Below are 13,116 nucleotides of genomic sequence, written 5' to 3'. Positions count from 1 at the left end.
CCAAAGTTCAAGAAGACAAGAAAAACGAGTGACAAAACTGTGTAAGGATTTTCTAGCAGAGTTTTTCTTTTATTGTCTTTTGTCAGTAGAGAAGTTGCGCAGAACTACCCCTCTATGCCTTCTGAGCCACATGTACCTGGAATTATACCTTTCTAGTATTTGTTCGGCCTTTCAAGAGCAGTGTACAAAAGAATAATGGAATCAGAAGTGGTTTTCTCTGCCAAGTAGCCTAAAACACTAGTTTCTTTCGCCCAAATAGACTGAGCCCTGTGGGTTTAGTGTCACATCTCACATTCCTGCGTCCTGGGGCGATGGTGCCGCAGCCGAGCGCAGCCCTTGGGGCCGCTGCACGAGTGCACTGGGAAGGGCACGGGCAGCATTTCAGCGCCGTGTGTCTTTGTGCTTCATGTTTGTGCTGCCCGTGCGGGCGGAGCGGGGCTGGCGGGAGCCGCGCTCCCCTCAGAGCCCCTGAGGGCGGCAGCAATGGCGGCGCCGCTCCCTCAGCGCCGCCCCGGGGCGGAGCGGCCGCGCTTTGGCGCCAAGACGGGAGCGCGGCTCCTCCCGGCCCCGCTCGGCCATGGCCGCCCCTGCCGAGCCCGGGCACTCACCCGGCTTCAAGAAGCCGCCGGCGCTGCTACGGCTGAAGCGCAAACGTCCCGGGCGGAGGAGCGACCCCGCTGCCGCGGAAGCCGCCGCTGCCCCGGCCCCGCGGGGCCCCTCCGCGGCCGCCCGCCGGCGGAACCCCTTCTCCCGGCTGGACAATGCTCCGCAGCGGGCGGCGGCCGCCCCTCAGCCTCCGGCAGCGGCCCCGGCGAGCGGGGATCCATCGGCAGCGCCCTTCTGGCAGGTGGGTCCGAGCCCCGGCAGCGGGGTCCGCGCAGTTCTCAGCCCTCAGCCATTGCCCCGGAGTCCTCTGCTATTGCCCCGAGCCCTCAGCCATTGCCCCGAGCCCTCAGCCATTGCCCCGGAGTTCTCAGCCATTGCCCCGGAGTTCTCAGCCATTGCCCCGGAGTTCTCAGCCATTGCCCCGGAGTCCTCTGCCATTGCCCCGGAGGTCTCAGCCCTCAGCCATTGCCCTGAGCCCTCAGCCATCACTGTCACACCCTCAGCCATCACCCCAGGCCCTTTTCGATGCAGCCCTGGGCTCACTCCCGGCTCCTCCAAGGCCCTGCTGGGCTCGAGTTTGCTCAGCACTGGGTGCAGATCCTGTGCTCGTTTGTTTGCAGCCCGGGGTGCTGAGGATCACTCGGAAATGTCGCTGCAAGGGCAGTTTTAAAAATTATCAGCCCGGTGCATCCTTTGTGCTGTGCCTTATGTTGCTCTTTCATTCAGTTTTTAGAGCAAGCCTGTGAAGAGAAGCCCCCCAGGAGAGCAGAGCCTGCTGAAAGTTCTGATATCCTCTCCCTAAGCCAGGTATGAAACACTGCTGAAAAGATTCCAGCTGTTCTCAGGGCACACAGAAAGCTGAAACTGTTTCCCTTGGTGTTTGGTGGCCCATCTCTACATGTCAGTAATCAAGGAAATTTCTTACACTGATGTTTCCTGTTCTGGTGACAGTCTTTTAAACCCAGCCTTCTGCCTGACCTCACTGCTGTTTGTAGTTCCATGGACAGAGGTTGTTGTCTTTCAGTTTCATTAACATGTTTACTATAATTTTACTGTTTTTTAATTTTATATGTAGTTGAGTTGAGACCTCCTGCAGTCTGGTTTTCAGCTGCAGAAATGGAGCACTGCATCAGGCACATAAGAAAGCAAGAATTCCTGAAAACCAACCCTTGAAATTGAAACAGTTTCAACAGACATTCTCTAATGTTGTTCTAGATACAGAAACTGAAGTTCAAAGTAAATTAGAAGGATAGAAAAAAGAGAACAAACTGTCTTGGAGGTGCCCAAGGCTTTACAGTCACCAGGAAAGGATGAAATGAAATGCACTAACCATTTTGGCATGGAAATTCTTGTCTTCATAAATATCAGGCTCAGAGCTTTTTTATTTTAATCATTAATCCTTTTATTTGTTCCTAGTTCATATTGTTGGAAGGATCCATGAGTGCAAGCCCTCTCTTGTGACTTTATAGGCAACAGAATGGAGTATTTCTGTTAGAATGTGGTACTGAGTAAAATAATGAAAATAATAAACTGTGCCTTTGGTTCAGCCTGTTTAATTTTCAGGTTTACCTTTCTGCGAGTTAACTGCTGCTGTTTCTGTTTGCTCAGGACCTTCATTCACCTCTTGCTGTCCCCAAAGCTCCCTCCTCACCACGACATGAATTCCCTGCAGACTGGAGCATTAAAACACGAGTTCTCTTCATGTCCTCCCAACCCTTCACGTGGGCAGAACACCTGAAAGCACAGGAGGAAGCTCAGGGCTTTGCTCAGCACTGCAGAGCTACCCAAACCACCTTGCCCCAGAGCGTGCAGGTGAGAGCTGTGTGGGGGGGTGGCAGGAGCTGCAGCTTTTGTTCCTGGCAGCTTTTTCCATCCCCCTCACACCCTGTGGGACCTGCAGGAACCTCGGCTGTGCACGGAGCTGCGCTGTGCCTTCCAGCAGAGCCTGGTGTACTGGCTGCACCCCTCGCTGCCCTGGCTGCCGCTGTTCCCCCGCCTCGGGGCTGACAGGAGGATGGCAGGGAAGCCTTGTCCTTGGGCACAGGACGAGGCCTTGCAGCAAGTGCTCATGAGTGACTGGTGAGTGCAGCCAAATTCCTGGTGGGCCGGCTAGGAGTGAGACAAGGGGATTTTAATTCATCACAGAATCGTGGGGTGGTTTGGGTTGGGAGGGACCTTAAGAGTCATCACGTTTCAACCCCTGCCATGGCAGGGACACCTCCCACTGTCCCAGGCTGCTCCCAGCCCCAATGTCCAACCTAGAATTGAACATTCCAGGGATCCAGGGGCAGCCACAGCTGCCCTGGGAATTCCATCCCAGCCCCTCCATACCGTCCCAGGAGCAATTCCTTCCCAATACCCCATCCAGCCCTGCTCTCTGGCAGTTTAAAACCATTCCCTTTCTCCTGGCACTATTTACAGGGATAAAAAACTCCCTCCCCTAGGGAACTTCCTACCCTCTCAGGGAACAATTCCTTCCCAATATCCTATCAAATCCTAAACTGAAGCCATTCCCAGTGTGCTGTCCCTCCATCCTTTATCCCTGCTCCTTCTCCAGTCATTCGGGCAGACCCTCCCGCTGTGACAGCGCTGTTTTTTCCCCCCCCGGCAGGTCGGTGAGCTTCACCTCTCTGTACAACCTGCTGAGGGCTCGCCTGTGTCCGTATTTCTACGTGTGCGCCGCGCAGTTCTCGGTGCTGTTCCGAGCCGCGGGGCTGGCGGGCAGCGCCGTCCCCACCGCCGCCATCGCCCCCACCACGCGCGGCCTCCGCCAGGCCATGAGGAGCGAGGGTAAGGGCAGCAGGGGCTGGGCCACAGCCCTCACCGCTCCCTCCTGTCAGGAGAATTCAGCCACAAACACCAGGGCTTCATGTCCGAAAACGACAGTAGTCACAGGAGTGCTGTGACTTTATTGGAATCAAGGCAGAGGCCGTGGGGCATTCCCTGGGGTCTCTCCAATTTTTGGAGGACTCGCCTCCCTTTTTATCCCAATTTCCCATCCACATTTCCCTCTCTCTTTCCTCATGGGCTGAGGTACTTGAGAGGTACAGACTTCCCTAAGATACCTAAGATTACCCTCTAATGTACAACCCTCCCTTTTAATTTTTAGCTCTTATAGAATTCATGGTTTTCCCCCATTGCTTCTTTCATCTTTCAATACCCAATTTCATTTATCAGGAAACCTACAGTTTGTAAGGGCAAATAACTTTTTTTCCATTATCAATCAGTGAAATCCATCCTATTGGTTCTTTTATCTCCCAGCGCTGGTTTTATCTACCAGCAGAGCCACAGCTCGTTTGTAAAGACAAATCCCTAATTCCTCTCACTCTCCTCCACCCCAGGCATAGAGTTCTCCTTACCTTTGCTGGAGGAAAGTAGAGCCAGGAAACAGAAAAACTCTGAGGAGAATTTGGAAACAGAAACCACTGATGGCCTTGGAGGGGGCAGCAGTGTGGAGGATGTGGGGTGAGTGACAACATTGTGCTGGAATTCAGGAGCGTCTCCAGGCTCCTGCACAATCCATTTGGAAATCCTTCCTCAGAGGCACTGCCCTCCTGACACTGCTCCCGTGTCCCCAGGGAACCAGCTCCCAGTGATGATGATGATGATGGAAGTTTCTCTTGGCTTGAGGAGATGGGAGTCCAAGACAAGGTGGAGAAACCAGATACTATTTCTATCCAACTGTATCCTTCCTTTGATGTTCCAGATGTGTGCACCAGGCAGCTGTTAGAGTGCTGTGGTACACGTTTAAGTTCTGTAGAACTTTTTGAGAACTGTTTTCCAAATATGAATCCTCACTTTCCTGCATGTTATGAAATACTGCATTTTTTTTTAAGTTACTTTGCAAGTATTTCTAGGATTTGAAGCCAGGATTTAGATGCTGCTTAATATTTGAAGAGCAGATCTGGATGAGGGTGGTGTTTGGTTTTTGGGGATTTTGGTCAGATGGGGTGTGGGGGGATTCACTGCTCCAGTTTTTTGGCACACGGACGCCTCCCAGTGCCCCGTGGTTTTCCCTTGACTCGGCTCCGCAGGCGCAAGGAGAAGCACGAGGTGCAGGTGGATCACAGACCCGAGTCGCTGGTGCTGGTGAGGGGCAGCAACACCTTCACGCTGCTCAATTTCCTCATCAGCTGCCGCAGCCTGGTGGCCGTGGCGGGGCCGCAGGCGGGGCTGCCCCCGACGCTGCTGGCCCCCGTGGCTTTCCGGGGTGGCACCATGCAGACGCTCAAGGTGAGGGAAGGGACCCCGCTGCCTCTAGGAAGGGGAGGGAACTGATTTCCTTAGCCAGGAGATCAGACTTGGTGGCTTTTCTCTCAGGCACCACAGCAGGATTTTTGTGGCTAAAGCCTGAGTTAGCATTTTGTCTGCTTGCACAGCCTGTTCCTAAATCCCTTCAACACATCCCTGCACTGAGCTGGCATCCCAGCATTCCTTCCTCACCTCCTGAGGGACAAGAGGCTGAGCAGAACTGCCCAGAGGGAAAACAGTTGTTAAGATTCCCCCCAGATCTTGAGGGGTCTCAGACCACCCCAGCCCCCTGAGCCACACCTCACCAGCAAGGAATGGTTTGGATTGGGAGGGACCTTCAGGATCATCCCAGAGCCACCCCTGCCATGGCAGGGACACCTCCCACTGTCCCAATGTCCAACCTGGCCTTGGGCACTGCCAGGGATCCAGGGGCAGCCACAGCTGTGCCAGGGCTTCCCCAGCCCACAGCCAAGAATTCTTTCCCTATATCTAACCCAAATTTCCTCCCAGTAAGAACAGGCTGAGCTACTTGTTCCACCAGAGAAATTCATCCTGTTCTTCTGCACTTCCCAACCCCTACAGCATTCCTGCAGTCCTGGGGTTACACTTTAGGAGTTGTTACGGGGACAGTAGAACCTCCTGCATTGCACAGGGAGCTGAGAATATCGAGCAGTGGTTCTGTTTGCAGCGGGCCCGTGGCGCTGTAGTGTCAGAGCTGGTCGTGCCTGCGGTGAGTGCAGCTCTAACCGCGCTTTTCTGCCTTAGGCTCGGACTGTGAGCGGCCGTGCCCGGGTGCAGGGGGGCTTTGAGGACGCTTTCAGCCTGGAGGTGCTGGGGCCGGTCCTGCCGCACTCCCTGCACGCCCTGACGCTGCTGCTGGGCCCGGCTCAGCGCGGCTCCTTCCGAGCCCTGCTCAGCCCCCACGAGCCCAGCGCCGCCTTCAACGCGGCCCCGCCCCAGGTGAGGACCCAGCCCGGAGCACAAACCGGGACCTTCCCGTTGGCACCTGAGTCCCCGCGGTCTCCACCTGCAGCCCTGCCCTCCCTCAGCTGGGGGGTCACGGGGAACCGGCATGTTTTGGTTTAGGGTAGATTTGGGAGGAAACTTTTAATGGGGTTTCTTTTAGGAAACAGATATAAGCAGGGTTTTTTAACTAGTTTGGGGAAAATATTTTCTTGGAGAGAAGTGGAAAAAAAACCTGTTTATTTAACAGGCAAAGTACTTTTTAGCACAAAGATGAGCAATACTAAACAGCAAAACTTTTCACTGCTCCGAAGAGATGACAAATTTAGAAAAGTCTTCTTTGTGGGTTGTAGCTTAGCTTACTTTTTTTTCAGTCCCTCTAGTGCTGGGAAATGCCTCAGCCCAGGCCAGGCCTGGTGGGCTCCAGGTGTGAGCTTACAGTGCTTTTTTGGGTTTTTAGTTTAGAGCAGGTTTGAACAATTTTAAGAAAAAGGAAAAACCCCACAGTTTAAGGAACTTTTTTTGTTTCAGCTAGCTAGAAAGCTAACTAAAAATAAAGGAGAGCTTTCTCTTGCTGTCTACTGCAGACAGCACAGTCTGTGTGAAGGATGTGGGGGAATGAATGCAGACTCTGATAACAAACTCTGCACCTCTTCTCTCCCCCTTCACTCTTGAAACTAATTTTAAAGCTGTAGAACTCAATATTTAACAGAACAGACAATTGGGGATATACAGGTATCATGAAATCACCCCAAGACAGGGGAGCTCCCCAGTGGGAGCTGCAGACACTTCCCAACCCCTCATTCCATGTGTGTGTCCCCCACAGGAGGATGTGCAGCAGGACCTGCCTGCCTGTGGGCTGCATCCCAAGACTTTGGAGCAGCTGAGTCAGAGCCCCACTCTGGGGAAATCCTCCATCCGCCTGCTGGAAATGAAGGATTTCTCCTACACCTGGAAGGCCTAGGAATGCTGCTCATGGAGCTGGCTGCTCCCTCCCACGTGCTGAGCTTGGGGCAGGGCAGGAGGGACACGAGGGTGGCACACACCCCACACAACTGCTGCACATGAACACTTCCAAGGGCTTTGAAACAAAGGAGGGCAAAGGCCTTGGACAGCTTTTTTATTATAGAAAGTGTTTTTTAAATAAAACATGGTTTTATTACTCTGGTTTGCCCCTGGCAGGTTGGTATTTCCCCCCCACACACACCTTCTGTTCCAAGCATGGAATTTCTGCTCCTGCTTGGGGCAGGAACTGTAACCAGGTTGGAACTAAAACCCCCCAGGGCAGGGGATAAGAACCAGATGGGCTTTAAGGTCTCTTCCAGCCCAAGCCTTTGGGATCCTATGGATGGATGGAATGCTTGGCAAAATCACTTCCCAGACTGTTCACAGCCCCCTGCCACCCTTGGTAGCTGCACCTTGGTGTGTGACACCTCTTGGGTTGGGGTCATCTCTGAACTGCACAGGGGGGTCAGAGGGCCCCGGAGCTCCCACACCCACCCCAGGCTTGCAGGGATCCCTTTGTACAAATCCCAGCCCGGAGGGAACAAGGGGAGGAATTCACTGCCTGCAGGACCAAAGGGAGCTCAGGCCTTGGCAGGGGCGGCCCAGGGAGCTTTGGAGTGCCCATCCCTGCAGGTGGCACCTGGAGGTGGCACTCAGGGTGCCAAGGTGGCCATGGGGCACAGCTGGGACTGCAGGGGCTGGGAGGGCTTTGCCAGCCCTGGGGATTCCATGGATCATGGAAAGGAGCTGCTGTGTGCTGCCAGCAGGAGCAGGGGCTGACCAGGTGCTCTGAGTGTTTCCCTGGGTCACTTTTGGGCAGTGTCACTTTTCCACAGCTGCCAGGTAAGCACATTCCTGCAGCAGGGAATGCCAAAGATGAGTGGCAAGTAGAACCAACTCGTGCTTGTGCTCTCCAGCCCTTATTTCTAACCGGGTTTTTCCTGCTGGAGATGAAGCTGTGGGCAGCAAAGCTCAGCTCTCCCTGCTGGTGCCCCTCAGGGTTTGGGATCACTGAGCAAACCCCTGCAAACTGAACATGGGCACGGAGCAGCCCCTGGGCCAGCAAAAGCTTCCTCTGCCTCCAGATGTTTTCTGTCCACAGTAGGGGCAGTGTCCTGCCCCAGGGATCCAGCAGGGATGCAGTTCTGCTGGAATTCCTGCTGATTAATCCTGGCTTTACAGAACTGCTGTGACCTGGCAGCTCCAGGAACAAATCCCAGCTGCTCCCAGCTCTGGGGTGCAGGGCTGTTCCTGAAGGATCTGTGACCCCCACCTTTAAGCCATGAAATCCAAACCTTTCCTAAGTTATTTTTTAAATGGAGTCTTTAGTGGGACTGGATTTCTCTGCTGCTGGGAGAACTCAGGTCTTTACATGGGAAACAGGGATACAGAAAAAGGAACAAAACAATACAGGGGGTTGTACATTCCCAAATTTTATCGTGTCCAGCTGTGAATTCTGAGCTGCCGTGGAGAGCATGGATTGCAGAGAATCCTCAGCAGCTCCAAGGTTTGAGTTCTGCCAAACCACTGAGTGTCCTCAGGAGCTGCTCCCAGCCCCAGGGAGGAGCCAGACACTCCCAGCACCCCCCGAGTCTCTTCTCACATTTCCTGGGAATTCCACACCTCCCAGGCAGCTCCCAGGACAAGCTCCACACATTTAGTCAGAGACCAAAGGCCAAAGGGAAAAAAGTTTAATTCGAGACAACAACGTCCATGAAATGAAGATCAACTGAAGCATTTCCAGAGCGCTCAGACAGACTCAGAGGGGCTTTTCTGTCTCCAAACCAACCCCAATTCTCTGCTGCACAGGAAGCACCAACCCTTGTCCCTGCAGAGCAGGGAGACTCCGTGTTCTGTGACAGGATCCACACAGCTCCAGGGCCCCACGGCCAAAGGGTCCCTGACGTGAGGCCTGAGCGGCCTGGCTGGGTTTGTTCTTTCACACCTCACAAAGACTTGTCTGGGAGAAGCACCTGAACAACCCAAGTGCAGAAATCCTGGCAGCCTGCTCCTAACTCGGATCCGTCAGGGAGAGTGCACTGCCCCTTTTGTGTGCACACAGATCAAAGAATAATGCTTCTTAAATAAAAAATAAAATAAAAAGCAGGAAAAGCTTTCTACAACCTCTCTGCTGTCCAACTGCCCAAACTCTACATCAGGCTCCTTGAGGGCAGAGGATCGTTATGGAAACATTTAATTCCAAGGAGTTATTTTGTAAAAGTTCAAAGCAACCCAAAATAACCAGACCTGCTCCTGCCATCCCAACGGCTGCTGAAAACCCTCACAAATCCACTTCTGTATCCTGTGTGTTTCTTGCAGAAGGCATTTTGGTGTATTTCCATTCCTGTTTCCTGGCTTGGCATCCACTGGAATTACTGTTTACTGACCAGGGGTGAAGATTATGAACTTGTGCTGCTTTATTGACCAAGTTGGGTACAACAATTGAAGCGTCATTCTACCCCCTCCCTCCCCCCAAATCCAGTTGTAGATTTGTTAAAGAGTTTAAAATTCACATGAACCACAAATCCGTACAATCAGCATCAGGCAGTGGATTCACTGGTTGGGAAGAGCAGCCCCAGGGCCCCTCGTGGGGGCCGTGCAGGAGCTGAGCTGGGTCGTGTCCCAATCTCCGTGGCTCTGGCTGTCCTGGCACCGAGGGGCAGAGCCCGGGCACGGCCCCAGGGCGTCCCCAGCACCTCCCCGAGCCCAGGGAATTCTGCAGCCACTACAAAACTGTATCAAAGGGTCAGCGTTCCAGCAGGAGAGGAACTGCAGGAGCTTCAGCCAAGGGTCTGGGTTTCTGATGCCTCCAGAGTCTGTCGTCTGATTTAGTCGTTTAAGAAATAATTACATCACTAATGTAAACAATATAAACATACCAAAAACTAAGTATGATTTAAATACATTTGGATGGTACAAAAGAAAAAAAACCTGTGGGTGTCTGTACAGTTTTTACAAGGTGGGAATCGCCGATGTATTTACAACATGAGAGGGGCAAATACCATTTCTTGTGCAGAGTAAAATGCTCAGAACCAGTGTCCCAGTAAAGCCAAGCTTAGCGGTGTGAGGCACTCCTGAACATGGTGGTATTGACCATGCTTTCCTTTGGTACGAGTCCCATGGCCTGCAGCGCCGCCGTGGCCGCCGTGGCTTTCGCGTGCTTCTTGTTAAGGCTGGCAAAGGTGGGCCTGTACTCGTTGCCATTGACTCTCACCTGGCACAGGGGAAGCAGGGGTTAGTGAGGGGCCTGGCTGCTTCAGGGACACTCTGGGCAATTCCTCTTTAGGGACACACAGAACCCAGGCAGCACGGCCATTTCATGGGATCCCACCGTGGTCTGGGTTGGGAAGGACCCTAAAGCTCATCCCATCCCAGCCCTGCCATGGCAGGGACCCCTCCCACTGTCCCAATGTCCAACCTGGCCTTGGGCACTGCCAGGGATCCAGGGGCAGCCACAGCTGCTCTGGGCACCCTGTGCCAGCCCTGCCCACCCTGCCAGGGAACAATTCCTGCCCAAGATCCCATCCAGCCCTGCCCTCTGGCAGTTCAAAGCTATTCCCTGGGTGCTGTCCCTCCATTCCCTGTGTGCTGTCCCTCCATCCTTGTCCCCAGTCCCTCTCCAGCTCTCCTGGAGCCCCTTCAGGCCCTGCCAGGGGCTCTGAGCTCTCCCTGGAGCTTCTCCTGTCCAGGTGAGCACCCCCAGGTGTCCCAGTCTGGCTCCAGAGGGGCTCCAGTCTCCCCAGTTCCCAGATCAAAGTGCTCCAGGGACCCGATTTGGCCTTTCCAGGAACAGGACTTGCACATTCCAGCACCGAGACGGCTCCGCCATCCTCAGCCAGCCCTGGGAGGTGTTTCTATCAAACAGAAACATGGATTTCATCCCTGGCACAGGGCAAGCAGCACAGGGGCAGCCCAGACCCACCTTGAAGATGAAATGTTTGCGGTGATCAGGCCCACTGTCGTCCACCAGCACGAACTCGGGGGGCGTCCACCTCCTCTTGTTGCAGATCTCCATCAGCGCAGACACCGGGTGCTTCCCTGCAACACAGAAGCTCAGGGTCAGCACCCAAGCAGCCTCTGGGAATTGCATTATTCTAGACAAGAATCTCACCTGAAAGATCCTTCATCACCACGTAATGGCCAGACCTCTTCTGGGCCTTCTCTCCCACAGCAACAAGCCCTGCAAACAACACGGGCATCAGAGGGGACACGTGCAGACCCCAGCCAGCTCTGAACCCTCCACCTCCTTCCCTCCATTCCACTCATCTCATTCTTCCCAAAGCCTTCAGGAAGACTCTGAACCAGCCAGGAGGAAACTCTGAGCAGTCTAACACAAGAGAACACCTGGTTTTCCATGGCCTCTTTGAACAAGAACATTCTCCTCCTGTTTCGTGCAGCCCGGAGTCACCCCCTGCCTTCAGTCTGCCTCGAACACAGGGAGCACAGGAATCACTCCCAGTATCCAGAAACGTCCCTGAGTCCCCTCCTGCCAGCAGTGACACCACTGACCCACATTCCCTGTGCTCTCTGCATTTACCAGTGCTCCAACAGCCCAAGCTGTGACCTCCATCCCACCTGGAAACAAAGCAGGGCATGGAACAGCCCCAAGGGGATGCAGGGAGCACAGGCTCTCCTGGAGTCACTGGCAAACACCAAAGCTCAACATTGTTCTTCTGAAAATCTTGCAAGACCAAGAAATAAACTGAAGAATTGCCAGAAATGTCTGAAATTCCAGTGACAATCCATGAGAGAAACTCAAGTTTCTCCCCGTGAATTTTGCCACTCTCAGACTTCAACCTTTCAATATTCCTTTGTTTCTTACCTCCAGTTTTCCTGCTGTGGTTTTTGGTGAATAAAGACAGGGAGATACTGCAATTGCTTCCAGTGTCTTCCTGTTCCTTCAGCTTTTTTGGGTGGCATTTGGGTTTCTTTTGCTTTACAGGAAAATCCTTCCCTCCTTATCAGATATTCATGCCAATATTCCTGCAACCCCTAAGCAGGGACTTCTCAAGGGGTGTGAAGCCATCAGACAAGGAAAGGCTCAGGGTTTTGCCCCCCTAAAGAATTTTAAACCCAAACCTAACAAAGGATTCTCCCCCTCTTCATTAAATTCCCTCCCTGTTGCAGAGCCACTGCCACTCCACTCCACCTCCTGTCTCTGGAACCTCAGCTGAGAATTTCCAACAAGCTGCAGCCTCCTGAGTCACCTCCTGGGACCAGGAATTGTATTTTATTGGGGGGGTACATTGAAAAATGTCTAATAAATTCCTTACAAAACAAACCTGGGTGGGGGGTTAGTAACAGAATTCCTGCCAAACACTGGACTTTAAAACTCTACACAGAAGTTAAAAAAAAAATGAAGTATGTTTTATCCATTTAATCACCCAAAACGTGGATGTCTGAGAAACTACTTGTCCTCAATATATAATCCCTAAGTATATAATCCATTGTCCTAAATACATGATATATATCTAATATATAATCACAATTCCTGCTTCTCTGTGAGGACACCTCCTGCCCCTGTCTCTCTGTGCCACTGGGTGGCCCAAGAGCAGAGGGAATTCTGCATCCTGGCCAGATGCCAGGGGAAAAAAAAAATAAACTAAGTTGTTTCTTTCTATACATTTTCAGTGTATAAAAAAACCAAGTGTGTGAAAAAAAGTAGTCTAAAGTTTTACTCTAACTTGTTTCTAAAAATAAAGTTTCTCTTTGTACCATTTAAAATTAAACCTATTTTTACCTTCCTCCCAATTCTATCTCACATCCAAAAAAATTCAAATTAGTAAACCAAAACCACTACAGTGGCACAATTTTTGTGGGAATGATCAGGTAAGATTGCACATGAGCCTAAATATTTCACAACCAGGAAACCCAAAGCAAAGCCCAGCTGAAACCCCTGGTTTCAGATGACTCTCACAGGCCAGGAGGAGTCCTCGGCAATCACTGTCACCAGCCACCTTTGGGGTTTCATTTCTTTCTTTACACAGAAAGATTGTAAAGAAAAACATGTGAGGAGTTTTGGCCATTCCAAGCTCAATTCTGAGCAGGGACAAAAGCCAACACAAAATCCCAGGATGGTCTGGGTGGGAAGGGAGCTCAAATCCCACCCAGAGCCACCCCTGCCATGGCAGGGACACCTCCCACTGTCCCAGGCTGCTCCAAGTCCCATCCAATGGCCTTGAAATGAAAATTCTGAGTATTTCCATCCTGTGCTTTCAGATGGGATTGAAGGTTCCTGGTGCAGAAGAAATCTTTAGAACAGCAGGAATCTGTCCCACACTCAGTGTGGAG

General features: G+C 52.5%; 2 protein-coding genes across 3 annotated transcripts in view; one reads left to right on the top strand and one right to left on the bottom strand.

Annotated features, from left to right (window-relative positions):
- The first annotated feature begins 577 nt into the window (after positions 1 to 577).
- DONSON (DNA replication fork stabilization factor DONSON) lies at positions 578 to 6,927 on the top strand. The gene is made up of 10 exons (XM_088160525.1): positions 578 to 847; positions 1,333 to 1,413; positions 2,215 to 2,418; positions 2,507 to 2,685; positions 3,218 to 3,396; positions 3,948 to 4,071; positions 4,185 to 4,289; positions 4,641 to 4,839; positions 5,623 to 5,817; positions 6,647 to 6,927. The coding sequence occupies exons 1-10, from the start codon at positions 578 to 580 to the stop codon at positions 6,782 to 6,784; spliced, it is 1,674 nt and encodes a 557-aa protein (XP_088016651.1). The 3' UTR covers positions 6,785 to 6,927.
- Positions 6,928 to 8,499: 1,572 nt separating this feature from the next.
- Positions 8,500 to 13,116, bottom strand: part of SON (SON DNA and RNA binding protein) — a 36,789-nt gene continuing 32,172 nt past the window's right edge. For both annotated transcript variants that reach the window (XR_015801879.1, XM_014893705.2), the window contains 3 exons: positions 10,937 to 11,005; positions 10,748 to 10,863; positions 8,500 to 10,039 (listed from right to left, as the gene is read on the bottom strand). Coding sequence is in view for 1 of the 2 variants with exons in the window: in XM_014893705.2 (XP_014749191.2) it covers positions 9,881 to 10,039; positions 10,748 to 10,863; positions 10,937 to 11,005 (344 nt within the window). In the remaining variant the exon portion in view is untranslated. The remainder of the gene's footprint in view (positions 10,040 to 10,747; positions 10,864 to 10,936; positions 11,006 to 13,116) is intronic.

Source organism: Sturnus vulgaris, chromosome 2, assembly GCF_052056855.1.
Source record: "Sturnus vulgaris isolate bStuVul1 chromosome 2, bStuVul1.hap1, whole genome shotgun sequence".
In the NCBI taxonomy this organism is placed as follows: domain Eukaryota; kingdom Metazoa; phylum Chordata; class Aves; order Passeriformes; family Sturnidae; genus Sturnus; species Sturnus vulgaris.
The sequence above is the reverse complement of the archived record's forward strand: the minus strand, read 5'-3'. Positions and strand labels throughout refer to the sequence as shown.

Excerpts from the sequence above, each read along its gene's own strand:
- DONSON (XM_088160525.1), top strand. The coding sequence starts at position 578 with ATGGCCGCCCCTGCCGAGCCCGGGCACTCACCCGGCTTCAAGAAGCCG. Across the intron at positions 2,686-3,217 it reads CAAGTGCTCATGAGTGACTG|GTCGGTGAGCTTCACCTCTC; the intron begins GTGAGTGCAGCC and ends CCCCCCCGGCAG. Across the intron at positions 3,397-3,947 it reads CCAGGCCATGAGGAGCGAGG|GCATAGAGTTCTCCTTACCT; the intron begins GTAAGGGCAGCA and ends CCTCCACCCCAG.